The sequence below is a fragment of the Macaca nemestrina genome, chromosome 7 (genome assembly GCF_043159975.1).
Source record: "Macaca nemestrina isolate mMacNem1 chromosome 7, mMacNem.hap1, whole genome shotgun sequence".
NCBI classification, from domain to species: domain Eukaryota; kingdom Metazoa; phylum Chordata; class Mammalia; order Primates; family Cercopithecidae; genus Macaca; species Macaca nemestrina.
The window spans coordinates 46,982,991-47,001,645 of NC_092131.1; the positions used below are offsets into that span (position 1 = coordinate 46,982,991).

An 18,655-nucleotide genomic window follows, 5' to 3' on the forward strand; every position below is an offset into this window, starting at 1 on the left:
CAGAAGAGGAAAAGTGTTTAGATAGGATTTACAGGGAGGAAAACACCAAGTAGAACAATCTCAGTTTTGTTATTAGTGACTGATGCTGACAACATTAAACCATAGCTAAGAATCAATTTTGTATATAAATTTAATACACTGATTTCTTAAAACAAACAAACAAAAGATTGACCCAATATATTTAAGAACATTTAAACACTTCTTCTCTTTGAAAGACACTGTTAAGAGAATAAAACAGTAAGCCACAAAAAAAAAAAAAAAAAAAATCTTTGCAAAACACATTTAAAAAATAGAAATTGGCTGGGCATGGTGGCTTATGCCTGTAATCTCAACACTTTGGGAGGCTGAGGTGGGCGGATCACTTGAGGTAAGGAGTTTGCGACCAGCCTGGCCAACATGGTGAAACCCCATCTCTACTAAAAATACAAAAATTAGCTGGGTGTGGTGGCATGCGCCTGTAATTCCAGCTACTTGGGAGGCTGAGGCACTAGAATTACTTGAACCCAGGAGGCAGAGGTTGCAGTGAGCTGAGATTATACCACTGCACTCCAGTCTGGGTGACAGAAGTGAGACTCTGTCTCAAAAAACCAAACCAAAACAAAAACCCCCTAAGAAATATAAAATATAAAAAGAATGCTTAAAAGTCAACAATGAGAAAAGAATTAAAAAATGGTGGTGTGTGGCTGCAGTCTCAGCTACTCAGTATGCTGAGGCACTAGCATCATTTGAGCCCAGGAATTCAAATCCAGCTGGGGTAACATAGCAAGACCCAGTCTTTAAAAAAAAAAAGACAAAAGAGAGTTGAGCTAAACAGATACTTCACCAAACAAAACAAACAGATGATAAAAATGCATATGAAAAGATCCTCAGTATCATATTAGGGAATTGCAAACTAAAACAATGAGATACCACTACCTGCCAATTAGAATGGCGAAAATCTAAAACACTGACACCACAGAAACTCTTACTGTTGTCTGGAATATAAAATGTTACAGCCATTTTGGAAGGTAGTTTGGCAATTTCTCATAAAATTAAATATACTCTTACCATACAATGTAGGAACTGTGCTCCATGGTATTTACCCAAATAGGCTGGACATTATATCTACACAAAAATCTGCACAGGGGCTGGGCACCGTGGCTTACGCCTGTAATCCCAGCACTTCAGGAGGCTGAGGTGGATGGATCACCTGATGTCAGGAGTATAAGACCAGCCTGGCCAACATGGTAAAACCCCATCTCTACTAAAAATAGAAAAAATCAGCCAGGCGTAGTGGTGGTGCCTGTAATCCCAGCTACTTGGGAGGCTGAGGCACGAGAATCGCTTGAACCTGAGAGGTGGAGGTTGCAGTGAGCCGAGATCGCGCCACTGCACTCCAGCCTGGGTGACAGAGTGAGACTTCGTCTCAAAACAAAACAAAAAAAACCTGCGCATGAATGCTTAGAACAGCTTTATTTGTAATTGCAAAGACTTGGAAGCAACCAAGAGATCTTTCAACAGGTGAATGGATAAACAAACTGTGGTATATCCATACAATGGAATACTATTCAGTGCTAAAAAGGAGCTATTAAGCCACAAAAAGACACAGAATAAACTTAATTGCATATTGGTAAATGAAATAAGCCAGTCTGAAAATGATACATACTGTATGATTGCAACTATATGATATTTTGGAAAAGACAAAACTATGGACACAGTAAAATGATCAGTGGAAATGTACAAAGAAGAGCAGGTACTATTCCTACAGAAACCACTCCAAAAAAATTGAGGAGGAGGGACTCCTCTTCACCTCATTCTATGAGGCCAGCATCACCTTGATACTAAAACCTGGCAGATACACAATAAAAAAAGAAAACTTCAGGTCAATATCCTTGATGAATATCGATGCAAAAAGCCTCAACAAAATACTTGCAAACTGAATCCAGCAACACATTAAAAGCTAATCCACCATGATCAAGTACACTTATACGAGATGCAAGGGTGGTTCAACATATGCAAATCAATAAATGTGATTAATCACATAAACAGAACTAAAGACAAAAACCACATGATCATCTCAATAGATGCAGAAAAGGCTTTTGATAAAATTCAATACCCCTTCATGTTAAAAGCTCTCAACAAACTAGATATTGTAGGAACATACCTCAAAATAATAAGTGGCATCCATGACAAACTCACGGCCAACATTATACTGAATAGACAAAAGCTGGAAGCATTTCCCTTGAAAACTGGCATAAGAGGAGGACACCCTCTCTCACCACTCCTATTCAACATAGTATTGGAAGTCCTAGCCAGAGCAGCCAGGCAAGAGAAAGAAAGAAAGGACATCCAAATAGGAAGAGAGGAAGTCAAACTATCTCTGTTTGCAGATGACATAATTCTATATCTAGAAAAGTCTCTACCCAAAAGCTCTTTTAGCTGATAACTTCAGCAAAGTTTCAGGATATAAAATCGATGTACAAAAATTACTAGCATTCCTATATACCACCAGTAGCCAAACTGAGAGCCAAATCAGGCAATCCCATTCACAACTACCACAAGAAGAATAAAATACCTAGGAATATAGCTAACCAGGGAGGTGAAAGATTTTTACAATGAGAATTATAAAACACTGCTTAAAGAAATCAGAGAAGACACAAACAAATGGAAAAACATTCCACGTTCATGGTTAGGAAGAATGAATATCATTAAAATGGCCATACTGGCCAAAGCAATTTATAGATTCAATGCTATTCCTATCAAACTACCAATGATATTCTTCACATAACTAGATAAAACTATTTTAAAATTCATGTGGAACCAAAAAAGGGCCTGAATAGCCAAGGCAATCTTAAGCAAAAAGAACAAAGCTGGAGGTATCACATTAACCCACTTCAAACTATACTACAGGACTACAGGAACTAAAACAGCATGGCAATGGTACAAAAACAGACACATAGACCAATGGAACCGTATAGGGATCCCAGAAATAAGGCCACACACCTATGACCATCTGATCTTCAACAAAGCTGACAAAAACAAGCAATGGGGAAAAGACTCACTATTCAATAAATGGTGCTGGAATAACTGGCTAGCCATATGCAGAAGACTGAAGTGGTACCCCTTCCTTATACCATATATAAAAATCAACTCAGGATGGATTAATGACTTAAATGTAAAACCCAAAACTTTAAAAACCCTGGAAGACAACCTAGGCAATACCATCCCGGACATAGGAACGGGCAAAGATTTCATGACAAAGGCACCAAGCAATCACAACAAAAGCAAAAATTAACTGACAAATGAGATCTAACTAAACTTAAGAGCTTCTGCACAGCAAAAAAAACTATCATCAGAGTAAACAGCCTACAGAATAGGAGAAAATATGTGCAAACTATACATCCAACAAAGGTCTAATATTCAGCATCTATGAGGAACTTAAACAAATTTACAAGAGAAAAACAAACAATCCCATTAAAAAGTGGGCAAAGGACATGAACAGACACTTCTCAAAAGAAGGCATACATGCTGCCAACAAGAACAATAAAAAGCTCAGTATCACTGATTAGAGAAATGCAAATCCAAACCACAAGGAGATTATCATCTCATATCAGTCAGAATGGCTACTATTAAAAAGTCAAAAAATAACAGATGCTGGTAAGGTTGCGGACAAAAGGGAACACTTACACACTTTTGGTGGGAGTGTAAATTAGTTCAACAATTGTGGAAGCAGTATGATGATTTCTTGAAGAGCTAAAAGCAAAACTACCATTCATCCCAGCAATCCCATTACTGAGTATACACCACAAGAAACATAAATTATTCTACCATAAAGACACATGCACACAAATGTTCACTGTAGCACTATTCACAATAGCAAAGACATGGAATCAACCTATATACCATCAATGACAGACTGGATATGGCAATGATGGACAGAAAATATGGTACATATACACCATGGAATACTATGCAACCATAAAAAAAATAAGATCATGTCTTTTGCAGGAACATGGATGGAGGTGGAGGCTTTTATCCTTAGCAAACTAACACAGGAAAAGAAAACCAAATATTGCATGTCTTCATTTATATGTGAGAGCTAAATAATAAGAACTTACGAACACAAAGAAAAAAACAACTTGGGCTTATGGGTAGAGGGTGGGAAGAGGGAGAGGAGCAGAAAAGTAACTAATGGGTACTGGGTTTAATACCTGGGTGATGAAATAATTTGTATAACAAACTCCTGTGACATAAGTTTACCTATGTAACAAACTTTCACTTGTAACCCTGAACCTAAAATAAAAGTTAAAAAAAAAAATCAGTGGTTGCTAGTCGTTGCCAAGAATGAAACCTAAGGTAAACTATGAACTTTAGTTAATAATAATAGTTAACATTGGCTCATCAAATGTAACAAACGTACCACACGAACATGAGTTAATAATAGGGGAAACTGTATGTTGGCATAAAAAGGTATATGTGAACTCTATACTTTCTGTTCAGGATTTCTGCAAACATAAAACTACCATTAAAGATATTAATTTAAAAAACAAAAGATTGACCCAATATGTTTAAAAGCATTTCAAGTTTGTTTCTTTTTTTGATTAAAACTGCTATACTCTTACTTCCCCATACCCACTGCCATTTTGTTCTGCTTTTCTGTTAATATTTTTTATTAAAATGTTATTTTTCATCCAGGGTGTCTTCCAGAATAATTCATTCTTACATATAGAGGTATATTATTCTTTTAAGAAGTAGGAAAATATTTATTTGTTAATCCAATCAAAAATGATGAGTGCTAAACTAAAATTCCCAACCAAAATTCCAAAGATGAGCAAAACAAATGCCTGTGGAAACAAGAAAAAAGATAAAAAACACAATTAGATTATTTGTTAAGCCTCTACTCTCTGAAATAATGTATTTTATATTTTAAAATATATTGATTTTCTTGATGTATGTAAAATAATATAAACTGACAAACTATTTCTTAAAATAGAAGTCTTAAAAGAAAGAAATAAAAACAACCTACCCCGAATTTTTTCCATGAGAGAAAATCCTCTCTGCTAAGTTTAAGATAAAACAATCCTGGGAATATAAAAATCAAACATGTTGATGTACTGGCACCTTTAAATTGGAGGGAAAAAAAGAGAGGATATTGTTGGATTCAGATGTGAGGCTGGGTAACAATTTTATCAATTTTATTACGTGAACTTTTTGAAACAGAAAACTTACCAACTACACCAAATACATTTCTAATGTCAGGAACATATATTGCAAGTAAAACGATGATAATATTGAGTGCTAGAGTGATCAAAAAATGGCGAATCCACGAGAATGGAAAATTGGAGAAAAACATCATCATTACAGCTTTTCTGGCCTGTGTTACAGAAAAAGAAACATATAGCAAAGAGGAAATGTCAAAGTCCAAATATTTGCTGAGAGAAACATATACAATAACCGTGATATTTTTGCCTCCTACATCATTTAGATTCCAAAAATACAGCATAAACTATTATTATAAGGTGTTTATACACATAAACTGTTTATATACTAACCCCTTCTGTGTAAGCTTCATAAAAATACCTAGCTTTAATGCTAGAAAAAATTTTCACATGCAATTTTTTTAGGTTGCATAATTTTTTTAAATTACCAATAATAAAAATATGAAAAAAACTCAAAGAATCATTTTCATTAAATTCAACAGATTAAAAAAAGACAGACAATTTATAAAAGAAAAAGAAATCATGCCATGGGAAAGAAATATCACTTACTATTTTATTTTATATTATATGTTTTACAGCCTGTAAATATGAAAATATAGTTCACTACACTTCCCACTGCTAAGGGAACAGCAGGCGGTCACATCCCCCAAAAATTTATCCAGTCCCTGCTGTAATCTTGGCACTGCAGCCCACACAGGGAGGAGGCTTGAAGGCCCAGTTCTTACAAAACTCAGCATTAGAGACTTAAGACATCCATGCAGATGCATTTATATCCAAAGCCTTTGTTCCCATTTTCTCAGAAACTCTTAAGACTCTTATGTATAGCAACCAGATGCAATGAAAATCTGTTTTGCCCCTTGAATTACAATTCTAGAGCAAATAAAATATTTTGACCAAGATTGAACTAGAATGCTTAAGCGAAAATAAATTTACAATAAACCAGAGGAGCTTATTTTTGCTGACTTGACTTTTTCCTCTTCATGCACATTTTTTTTGAAAACAGAATACAGAATTAAAGAGGGGAAAAAACCCCAAAACTTTAGAAGAACTATAGTTTCTAAATTGGAAACAATGCTGTGGGAGAACGGAAAGCTAAACTAAATCTCAAAAAGCACAAATTAGCTTAGTGGCTCACTGTTATTTTTATGCTTTCATGGGGCCATATGCAAGTATGAAGTCTTTGATCAATTACTTGACAAGTGAATAACATATACAAGACTAGATGTGATTCAAGCATTCTATTCTGCAAAGAATTAGTGTTGCCCTATTAGGAAGCGTCCATACTAGGCAACAAAACCCTTTAAGAGTACTTACAGGGAAGTGGATTAGAGGGACTGTCAAAAGCACAGCAAATAGTATGCATAACTTCACAGTCATGACAACAACATCATGTGGTAAGTATTTACTATAACCTTTTAGTAATTCTGACTCCACTTTGTCTGTGGATAAAATAATAAGGATTACATTATAAAGTACTCAGATATCAATAGTAAAAAAATTATTTTCCTTTGCACTAATGGATGGTAACAGATTTTAGATTCCCATTACCAAATCCTGGCCTTTCCCCTAGCCTATGAAACAGAGACATTAATTAAATATCTTCTTGAAACCTAACACTTTTTCTTTTAATAAAAACCAGAACAAGCAGAACCTCTAAAATTAAAATATGACAATGAATATGTATACTAAATTATCTCTTTGGAACCTTTCCATAATCTAAGGGTTTGACCATTTGTGCTGTTTGTTTATAAAGTGCTTTCACATGTGTTGTTGAATTTAGTCCCTATGATAACAATATTAACACATAGGCAGGTCCAAAGGTGTTAAATGATTTGCCTAAGATCACATAACACAAAGTGGCAGTGCCATACACCTACTTCTTTTTGGTGCTAGAGCCAGTATCTTTTCCTCAATACCACAGTGTTTTCTAGAATCTCAGAGTTTGGTGCATGTTACATTTCATCTGTGGATTCATGTTTTAGATAAAAAAGAGAAGTGTTAGGGAAATGTCTTACTTAGTAGGCCAGTGTGTGGTGGTCAGCAATAGGATTTATACATGCCAACCAAGCTTTGCTCCACAGCGTTCTTGCATTCTCACAATGTCTCCCTCACCTCAACTCAAGACAAGGGGAAAGAAGACTGAGGGTGCCAGAAACACTGGATATCAGTGTTTTGTGGGAAAGTATCAGTTTGTACTTAAAATAGAATGGTGCTTTTTAATTTGAGAGAGTTTTAGAAACGATTCTTTGAGGGAAATCAACAACCAAAGGAAACATACCTCTGTTCTCAGGGAACTTTGAGAAGAGATAAGATGAACACATATAGATATGACAGAAAGTGTGATACACACATGTAAGTGGCCAGAGAGTTCTAAACAAGAGCTATGGAGATTCTAAACTGTGATGACACAGAACATGTTCAAATCCCACCAGTTACTACTAACTTAACTTCTCTGAGTCTCTCAGTTCCTACATCTTTAAAATGGGGATGGTAATATGCTGAACTACAGGGTTACTGAGAACATTACATGAGTCAATGCGTGTGTGCTGATGTTCAAAGATGTGGGGGAAGAGATTCTCTAGAAGCAAGGAGCAGCACAAACAAAAGCAAAGGGAATCTGCCTCTGAGAAAATAAGTGGTCTAGTAAGTACTAGAGTGGATGAAACAGTGTGTGGGTGATAGGGCTGGAAATACATTTAAGACCTAGTAATATAGTTCTGCATGGTGTGGCCTCAATCTGGTAGGCCACAGAAATGCAACAATGACTTACAAAGAACAGTGTATTATGATCTGAACTAAGCAGGAGTATGGATCGGAAGAAAAAGAGACCCCAAACAGGCATAACAGCTACTGTTACAATCACTGAGAGGTAAAGAGAATCTGAACTAGACTAGTGATAATGGAAACAGGAGAGAAATGAATTGTCCAAAGTATCAAAAACATACTTTACACAATGTGGGTTTTGGACTAAGTAGGAGACTAAGAAGAGCTAGGAAATCTGGATTCTATTTCCAAATCTGTGAGATACTTGTGAGTCTTTGGAGAAATATGGCAAACTATTTTATTTCCATTTTCTGAATCATAAAATGAGCTATTAACACTTCTTGCCTAACAACCTCATAGACTTTTTAAATGGCCTGGCTATTATGCAACATTTGGGCATTGGCCTGGCTCACCAGAGGAACCCTTTTCTCTTTCTTTCACAGCTGTAATCAGAGCAAGTATCTAGGTACATTACCTATAGGTCCCTTTAATCTGACAAATTTAGAAATTAAGCTTTGGGAGCTCTGGATAAAAGGATCCAAAGCAGCTCCTGAATCTTGAAGAACTAGATTTATTACAAATTCAACATAGATGTCACATGTCCACTTTCTACTTTCCCAGGATGAAAACCCTTCTTCTGAGCCAGTCACTCTGTGTTCTTAACTGAGCCATAACATATGTGAGGGATAGAGTACTGCATGCTTCCCCGGATTCAGACAAATCTCTACAAATCTCAGAAAGGGCCTAATGGTGCTCTGCAAGTTATATATGCCATTGAAGTCAGGAGGCGGGCCTGTTTAATACACATTGTCAAACAGGGTATGAAGTTTACAAAGATTATCACAAAGTAGCAGAAAGAACACTGGATTAGTATTCAGGACACCTGCCTTTAATTCTGTGACAGGTCACTTTGCCTCTCTGGGCTTTAGTTGCTCATCTGTAAAACGAATTAGAAGCCTAAAGTTCAGGCTAGCCCTTATGATAAGATCTCAGGTTCCATCAGCAATTTCTTCCTATGACACAAAGCTCCTGTTATGAAAGATATGATCAAAGGCTTTTCTTGGTTATGATTCACAATCCAAGAGCAAATCAATATCTGCCTCTTCTGTCTTTGGAGAATAACTTACTTTTGTATCATTTATTCTATCTATCTATCTATCTATCTATCTATCTATCTATCTATCTATCTCTATTCATCCACCCATTTATCTGCCTACCTACCTACCATGTGATTTTCTTAGATGTGTATTTCTCCATTATATAAAATTTGCATACTCTGAAGAATTTGCATTGGTGGAGAAGGGATTAAATCAGAGACAACATAATGGCTTTACTTGATAACTAAGCAAATCCTTGTCTAGGAAACATGCCATCTACATGATGAAAACCTTTAGCCTTTGTGTTCAAGCAACAATGTTAGATAGATAGATTACACGTAGATACATACATAGATGGATGCCTACAGCTTAAGTGAGTCATATTTTTCCTAAAAGATCGATCACCTTAACAAAAACTTGGAATAAAGGAAATCTGGCTTCTACAGCACAGTTTCTGAGGAGACAGCACAGCAATAAAGGCACTGGCTTTGGAGAGAGACAAAACTAGATTCAAATCCCAATTCCACTATTAATTGGCTTCAAGTATCTGGTCTAATTACTCAACCTAAATGAACCTACACTTAGCTTGCAGAGTTGTTATAACGATTAAGTTAGGCAGTATATATAAAATACATGCCACTTGCTTAAATGTTAGCTCAATAAAGGTATTAGCTTCCATCCCTACTCCACATCCCTTTCAATTTAATACAGCTACAATTTTTTTTTTTTTTTTTTTTTTTTTTTTTTTTTTTTTTTTGAGACGGAGTCTCATGCTGTTGCCCAGGCTGGAGTGCAGTGGCGCGATCTCGGCTCACTGCAAGCTCCGCCTCCTGGGTTCACGCCATTCTCCTGCCTCAGCCTCCTGAGTAGCTAGGACTACAGGCGCCTGCCACCGCGCCCGGCTAATTTTTTGTATTTTTAGTAGAGACGGGGTTTCACTGTGGTCTCGATCTCCTGACCTTGTGATCCGCCCGCCTCGGCCTCCCAAAGTGCTGGGATTACAGGCTTGAGCCACCGCGCCCGGCCATACAGCTACAATTTAATACAGCTTCTAAGCACCTAATGGTGATTCATGTAACAATTTCTCAGCCAGCCTGGATATTGGCAAGCCATCTGAGGTTTCTTCTAGATAGTTATATTTATCCATAAGGAGAAGAAGGAGGTCAGTTTTTTGGGACTTTTTCTCATTGCTGAGGATCCCTAAATATAACAGTGTTTGTGCCAGGTGGCAATTTTAATAAAAGAAATATATAGCTATTCCACTATAAAAAACATATTTGGATCCCAAGAGACCCTGTTATAGTATCTTATTGACACAGAAAAGTCTTATTGAGTTCAAGTCTGTATAAAAACTAACAAACCCAACATCTAAAAATAAAGTTTATATATTTAAGTAATTTTGTTTTATTAATGATGAGCAGAAAAGCTTGACAATCTGTTTTAACTTTCTTCGTAGTGTCTCTAGCAGGCACCATGCTCACATTGGAAATAATGCTTTTCCTGATGGTGTACACAGAAGTTTACTTTTTCTTGAGGTTCTTATCAGAAGAGGAAAAAAAAATCAACATACAAAGCAGACTGTTTTTGCAAAAGAAATAAAACACAATTTTATTTTTGTTGCATAAATTTAAAAGAACCTGTAAAAATAATTAAGGAGAAAGGTCATGGTGCATCATAGAATGCACATCTGCTGAATCCTGTGATAATTAGGTCTGAAGGCAGAGATGTCTGACATCTAAGTATACAGCTAGAGCCCAGTGTAAAACCCTTTCCTTTCTCAACTTGTTCTTTTGCAATTAAGATGACTGACTCACCCAACCCCCACATTTCTGAATTAGACTAATATATTGAATTCAAAATTTAAGAAAAACAGAATCATTAAAATTGCACATTTTTTCTTATAGGAAGAATCAATGTCCCTAAGCCTGACGTTTTACTTAAGTGTTTAAGAAAATTTTCATCTAAGAAGTCATTAATCTTAAACCTGAACTACCTTTCTAAAAGAAAGATAATCCAATTGTTTAGGCCTCAAGAACTACCACAGTTCTGCATTGTAATTTGGTGACCTGAACAAATTAACTTAGTAATAAAAGGCATCAGTAAAGTCTATACATTGGCGTGAGGCCATCTATGTAACTATTATTTTGTCATCTATAATTTTAAAATGTACTTACCATAAAAAGTGAGGTAGCCAAAGAGTGCAGATATAAAATAAATGAGAAAACTTAAAGCAATTGCTGTATTGGTAACATTCTGCATTCTTTTCTTTGAAGGACTAAAAGACAAAAATGGCAAAGGTAGAATAAGTGATCTGAATTATACGTAAAGAAGTAAGTATGTCCTAAGCTGGTCGAGAGAATTCCTCATTCAAGAACAACTTCATCAATAACTACACACTAGAATTCCTCATTTGAAATTAGTACACATAAATTATGCTTCTTTTTTTTTTTTTTTTGAGACAGAGTCTCACTCTGTCGCCCAGGCTGGAATACAGTAGTGTGATCTTGGCTCACTGTAACCTCCACCTCCTGGGTTCAAGCAATTCTCCTGCCTCAGCCTCACGAGTAGCTGGGATTACAGGTGCCTGCCACCACATCCAGCTAATTTTTTTGTATTTTTAGAAATACAAAATAGAGTAGAGACGGGGTTTCACCATGTTAGCCAGGCTGGTCTTGAACTCCTGACCTCAGGTGATCCACCTGCCTCGGCCTCCCAAAGTGCTGGGATTACAGGTGTGAGCCAGTCTCAAAGATTACACTTGTAGGAAACATTCTCACCTTGAACAGAACTAACTCTAGTTTGTTTTGTTTTAAACTAACACTTAGGATCCACTGATGAGAGGAAAGGATTAATAAAAGAGAATGTCATTCAATCTGAAAGCCCTAGAGGTAAAAAGAAACACAATATATTTAAAATATTCCAGGATTCTACAGTACCTTTGAAGTTCACAGTATATGGGCAATATTGAGGTATGGCAGAGAAATGAAAAAGCCATGGTTGGTAAGGCATATGCACTCTGAAAAAAATTTTAAAAAGACAAAATTATTAAATGTCGCTCTACTGAAGCCATTATTTCATTTGACAAAAAACTCAGTTCTTTAAAAAATCAATTTGATTACATTTATTTCATCTTTAATGAGTCCTCTCTTTATAAAATAAGAATTTTTTAAAAGAGAAAACACTTGTGATCACCAGCAAATATTTTATTTGAAGTAGGCTTGCCTGTACTAGCCAGAATATTTTTTGTTTGGTTTCCCATACCATGTTGCTTTTACTACAATCACTACTTTTACATTATCTGGATAAGATTTTTAAAATTACATAAGATAAATAATATTTAAATGAGATAAAATAACATTTTAGAAATGTTCTTTTTAAATTCTCAGTCTTCTAAATGTATGCACCATTTAAACGTATCTTTTTACTCTAAGCAGAACTAATAGTTAATACTCTTGAACCTGCTTCCATGAACTTAATCCAAGGGAATACCGAAAATATTAATCACATTTTAATATTGCCAGCATCTTTGATTAGGATCTCTTTCAATGGGAATGAATATCATTTATTCTAGACCTACAAACTCTTAAGAGATCCAATGTAATATACAAGTATAAGGTTTTGTTTTTATTATTAGAATACTTAAGAGTCAGAGTAAAGCAAAAGAAGTCACCATTTAAGTGAAAATACCATCTTTACCAAATAGATGATGGTGATCTATTTTTTCATTTCTGCTCTAAAAAAATTTCCACTTAACTAACTTTAGGCTCTTAAACAAAAGAAATTCCAGAAATGAAGACCTATCTTGGGACATAATGCCTAGAGTCTTAAAATATCTAAAGGGGTTTAGGAGAGAGGAAGTTGTAGTGTTTCCTGAGGCTGGACTAGGAAAATGAGAGTTTAATTCACAAATTCTCTATTTCATATATTGCTCAATTTCCTGGCTTGTCAATTATCCTACCTAGATCTTTAAGGCACCTGGAGGTCTTTACCATGTAAAAGATTTGGTAATCTCCCTTTTGGACCAGAGAGATATTTCTCATTTAAAAACTAAAGATAAAAAGGAAAATTCTGCATGGTGAAGTAACCACACCAACATTCTACAGTAATAGAGTTGTACATGAGCAGGGGGGATTCTAGCATGCATGTGGGACCTATACAAAATAGCATTTCAGCAGAGTCAGAAAGTATAGACGAAGAGGCTTGCAGCAACAGGGAAGACTCTGAGCTCTTCTAGAGTGGTAAAGCAGAGACCATCCATGTCACAGTTCTTGTCTCCTCTGCTGATGCTTAGGGGCTCTTACAGGCATTTCCAGTATCCTACAGCTCTTAGAGAAGGCAAAGGGACTTGGTCTCCTAGTCTCTACTCCTGGCATCATAAATTTCAACTTTGGAATGTTGGCCAGAAGATATATTGGCAGTGCTCAATCCCTAGTCCAATGATGAGGCTGTTTAGCTACAGACCAAGGTTCTACTCACAGGGGAAGAGTTTTTGATATAATTGGCTATTTAGCTTTACAAGTCCAGAGGGCAACAGGAAGTCTGTATACACAGAGGACCTTATTGGCCAGACCAGACATTCGGTAAATCTGTTCTTTTAGGCAGAGGCCCATTTACAACAGGCTCCATTTAAAGGCATGCCAGGGGAAAAAAAAAAAAAAAAAGGTGGCTGTTTCATAATAGGCCACCCTGTGTTAAATAATAGTATTCTTCTGGTAGGCAATCCTATACTTAGCACTTTCATGAAAATTAATTAGTTACAGGTACAAAGACCTAAGAGACCCTGTTACACAAACCTCTTAAAACTTGAAATGTGAAAAATCAACTAAAAGTATCTGTTAATAACTTACACACCTCTTTGGAGAAATGAAAGAGTTTTGGCTTACAATCATCTGTAGCATTTGAAATCTGTTTAAGAGTATTGAGGGGAAAAAGAGAAACCAACAGCCATTAAATTTCAGAATATATCAATAAAAATGATGAATTTATTATTACGAGGCTTTCAAATCAAAGTATTTCAAAACAAAGTTCTAAAATGCAATATAGCCATTACTTTTTCATTAATCAGAAAAGAATCATTAGTCTTTCTTTTCTTTTTAGTTTAAAATAAAAAGGAAGAAACTGAAAAGAAAATATCAGCTATTACCTGGAAGCATTTCTCTACATAATTTAATGTCAGAGGACAAGGGATGGACCATTTTTTAATTACTACCTAAAAAAGTAAACAGAATCAGCACTCAGATCATTTCTTATAAAACGAGTAAGAAACTGAATTTAAATAGGTCAGTATCATTTCAATTAATCTCATGCCATATCAAATCAGATGCTAATAGAAGACTCTCTGCTTCTGTGACTTTTCCTGGTTAGAATGGGGTCAACATTTAACAAGGTCACCTGCGGCAGGGAGGGGGTTGGAGACTGCAGGGTGTTAAGTAGAGATCTCCCCCATTAAAGACTAAGGGTACTCTTGTGTCAACTTTCAAAATTCCAACATCATCAAGGCATTTTTTTTTTAAGTGCAACTAAAAATAGGAACATGATGTTTTCAGTGACTGTCATACAGGAATATGGTTATTTGTGGAGCAGGTATTAGTGAATAGAGAAACATTTAATAGCAGTTTACAGAAAGGCCACAGGAAGAAATAAGTAGAGACGTTATACACAGGAGGAGCTCAGGGATTTCTGATGTACGCACTAAGTGCTGCCCCTCCTTACTTTTACAGATTTGAATTATTTTTGGCGAATGTGGAGAAAGCTGGCTGGAATAAGAGCATATAGCTAGGGAACTCCAGCTGGTAAAAATAAATTAAAAAAAAAAAAAACATTAAAAGAAATCCAGAGGGATGCTGTTTCCCAGAATTAATCAATGAAAATGTTTCACGTTTTTACTCTTAATTGTGGCCATCTTGTTATTAGACCTATAGCTGTGGCTCTGTCAATATTACCATTGTTGCTGTTGTTTCAGGGCACATAATTACTCTGTAAATGTTTGCTCCAGGCTGAATCCCAGTGCACAAAGGGACAAGAAAGAATAAAGTATTTGTCCTTTGTAGGAGACCAATACGTAAACACTATTTCTATTCCTACTTTGTATTTACCTAGTTTTGGATTTTGACTAATTTAATCAAAATTTTACACACTGATAAAACAAATATAAGGCAAACACGTACTTTTAGGATTAAGTTAAGGAGTGAACTAAAGAATCACTTTTAATTAAAAACCTCACCAAGAAAAAAATTACTGTATAAGGATAAACTAGACAAGTTGCTTTGACATTTCTAGGTAAGTTTCAATATGACATAAAATGAAACAGTCAACTTACCAAAAGAAAATAACAAAATCAAAAGCAATAATCTCACCATCATTATCTTGATGGGTTTTCCAAAAAAAAAAAGGATGAGGATGGGGTGAGGGTGAAACTGCTCCAAATTCAGTTTCTTTTCTTGTTTTTTTAAGACAGGGTCTCACTCTGTCACCCAGTCTGGAGTGCAGTAACAGAATCTCAGCTCACTGCAACCTCCACCTCCCAGGCTCAAACCATCCTCCCACCACAGCCTCTTGAGTAGCTGGGATTACAGGTGCGTGGCCATCATACCCAGCTAATTTTTGTGTTTTTTGTAGAGACGAGAGTTTGCCATGTTGCCCAGGCTGGTCTCGAACTCCTGGGCTCAAGTGATCTGCCTGTCCCAGGCTCCCAAAGTGCTGGGATTACAGGTGTGAGCCACACTGCACTGGCCCAAATTCAGTTTCTTACATTTTCACCTTACTAACAATGGTAGTGTTGGCAGAAAAAAACATTTACTGAGCACTTGCTGTGCACCATGTACCTTGATAAATTCTGTATGTGAGCTGCCTCATTTATCAGTTGTTATTTCTTAAGCTTTCAAATCAAAATATTTCAAAGCAATGCTCCAAAATGCAATATTATCATTAATTTTTATTAATTAGAAAAAAATAAGTAGTAGCCTGATTTTATATTAATAGTTTAGTTACTACAGCTAATTTCTCTGCAAAGATCCATCCCAACTCCAAGCCTGCACGGTGGTATGGGGTGGATAGAGATGATGTTCCCCAAAGCAGAAGTACAGAACAGGAGTGAAACGAGACCCAACAACAAAGAGGAAAGATTAACAGGAAGTCCTTGCTCAGGTTGGTAAGAAGATGTCTTGGGGTTGGAATGACAAAGCAAAAAGGAGATTAAGTATTAAAAATATTTGTTCACTTGCACAAAAGGCCTCCCTTCCTGCTCTCTGCTCTAAGCCCTTTGCATCTTTTGTGGCTCAACTCAAGTTGTATTTCCTTTAAAATCCTCCTTTACTCTAGCTCTCAGTGAGCCTTCTCTTCTCTCAACTCTTGAGACTCTTATTCTGAAGCAAATATATGAATACTTAATTATATATTGCACACATTGTTCTCTATGTTTGAAAAGAAATTTATCTCCCCTACTAGATTGACAGATCCTTAAGACTAGTGTCCAGGTTAAATTTCCACACCCTAAAATGTCTAACATAGTGTTCAGTAGAAGGAAAGCTTCTGACTAAAATCCATTTAAATAATTCTCTATTTCAGGCCAGTGCAGTGGCTCACACCTATAATCTCAGCACTTTGGGAGGCCAAGGTGGGAGGATCGCTTGAACACAGGAGTTAAAGACTAGCCTGGGCAACATGAGACTCTGTCTCTACAAACATTAAAAAAAAAATTATCTGACCGGGCACGGTGGCTCACGTCTGTAATTCCAGCACTTTGGGAGGCGAGGCGGGCAGATCACGAAGTCAGGAGATCAAGACCATCCTGGCTAACATGGTGAAACCCCATCTCTACTAAAAATACAAAAAATTAGCCAGGCATGGTAGCGGGTGCCTATAGTCCCAGCTACTCGGGAGGCTGAGGCAGGAGAATGGCGTGAACCCAGGAGGTGGAGCTTGCAGTGAGCCGAGATGGCGCCACTGCACTCCAGCCTGGGTGACAGAGCGAGACTCCGTCTCAAAAAAAAAAAAAAGAAATTATACAGGCGTGGTGGCATGCGGCTGTCGTTCTAGCTACTCAGAAAGCTGATGCAGGGGAATCACTTAAGCCCAGGAGTTTGAGGCTGCAGTGAGCTATGATCATGCCACTGCACTCCAGTCTGGGTGACTGGAGAGAGAGATTCTGTCTCTTAAAAAAAAGTTGTCTAATTGGATTACTGACCTATTAAAACGTTGCTTAGAATACTAATCTGCACTAAATATAGAACTTTTAGAACGAATGGTAATTCGTTTGTGTCTAAAATACACCAAAAAAAAGTAAATTTACCAAAAAAGGTAAATCCATCTTGTTGGTATCATTCTGAAACACTGATAAAATTTATTTTTAAAATTGTAAAATATTTTAGAGGGGGCAAAAATTTAGGTTAAATTTTTTAAATGAAAATCAGATCTGGGAGAACAGATAAAATATAGGTTTTAATTTATATTATTCAAAGAATATAAGAAAATAATAGTTTCTGAACTGATTTTTAAAAAATGGGATATAAATACTATACATATTTACAAACACATATTGACAAAAATAATAAATGAAAAATTGGTATCCTTCCAAAATTCTGGGTTAGTATACATACGTTTCCTTTTCCTAACCACTATGTATTTTAAAAGCTAACATTCAGAGAATCTAAAATAAACATGGCGGCTGGGCATGGTGGCTCACATCTGTAATTCCAGCACTTTGCGAGGCCGAGGTGGGTGGATCACTTGAGGTCCGGAGTTCAAGACTTGCCTGGCCAACGTGGTGAAACCCCATCTCTAGTAAAAAAAAAAAAAAAAAAAAATTAGCATGCACCTGAAATCCCAGCTATTTGGGAGGCTGAGTCAGGAGAATTGCCTGAACCCGGGAGGTGGAAGTTGCAGTGAACTGAGATTGTGCCACTGTACTCCACCCTGGGCAACAGAGGAAAACTCTGTCTCTAAATAAATAAATAATAAAATAAACATGCCAATTAAAAAGAGTATTTAAAAAAGCATACAGAGTGTTCTTCATTGCCCCACTGTAGATTAAATTTAAACTGTGCTCACAGGTAAAAATCTGAGCAGATGGTTTATAAGGCATTACAATAAATGTAGAATATGGGTATTATTTCCATATGACTGCTACAGTAGAAATCTGCATTGAATTAAAGAGTATCTGTCATGACAGAAACAAAACTGCAGTAGACATATCATATCAATACATTTAATCTGCTTTAAGCTATTAGCTATGAAAACTAAATTACTCCTACCTATGCAATGATTGCATTGTCAATTATCTGTGAGAGAAAAATTCAGTATGTTATCTACACTGATTCTCTTTAATATCCATACATTCATTTGCATATGCAGGCCACTTCTAACCACACTTCTCCACAATCAAATTATGATGGAAATATTTAGTTTTTTTCTTTTTCAGTATGGAGCCTACAAAGTGTATGTTCAATTTACTTATTTGTAAGATGTAAGTCAGACAACTGGGGAGAGAAGAGGAGGAATGATTTTAATGTTGTTAAATTCAACAAATGATTAAATGCAAACATTGTTAAATGTTTTTAGTTTTAAGAGCATTCAATAGAGGATAAATGCTTATATACA

At 36.2% G+C, this 18,655-nt stretch overlaps 1 protein-coding gene and 1 long non-coding RNA gene across 4 annotated transcripts in view; one reads left to right on the forward strand and one right to left on the reverse strand.

Annotated features, from left to right (window-relative positions):
- Nucleotides 1–1,395: 1,395 nt before the first annotated feature.
- The window catches only part of LOC105473660 (solute carrier family 38 member 6), a 66,026-nt gene continuing 48,766 nt past the window's right edge, over nucleotides 1,396–18,655 (reverse strand). For 2 of the 3 annotated variants that reach the window (XM_011727574.3, XM_011727576.2), the window contains exons 9-16: nucleotides 14,202–14,267; nucleotides 13,910–13,963; nucleotides 11,995–12,074; nucleotides 11,233–11,333; nucleotides 6,513–6,637; nucleotides 5,209–5,353; nucleotides 5,006–5,100; nucleotides 1,396–4,823 (exon numbers count right to left, since the gene is read on the reverse strand). In XM_011727574.3, the coding sequence (XP_011725876.2) occupies nucleotides 4,743–4,823; nucleotides 5,006–5,100; nucleotides 5,209–5,353; nucleotides 6,513–6,637; nucleotides 11,233–11,333; nucleotides 11,995–12,074; nucleotides 13,910–13,963; nucleotides 14,202–14,267 (747 nt within the window). In that variant the 3' untranslated portion in view covers nucleotides 1,396–4,742. The remainder of the gene's footprint in view (nucleotides 4,824–5,005; nucleotides 5,101–5,208; nucleotides 5,354–6,512; nucleotides 6,638–11,232; nucleotides 11,334–11,994; nucleotides 12,075–13,909; nucleotides 13,964–14,201; nucleotides 14,268–18,655) is intronic. The other variant, XM_011727575.3, reaches the window with a different exon arrangement.
- Nucleotides 7,726–16,205, forward strand: LOC139364278 (uncharacterized). Its single transcript, XR_011625824.1, has 4 exons — nucleotides 7,726–7,841; nucleotides 11,332–11,388; nucleotides 14,156–14,337; nucleotides 16,071–16,205. It is a non-coding gene; the product is annotated as an uncharacterized lncRNA (long non-coding RNA).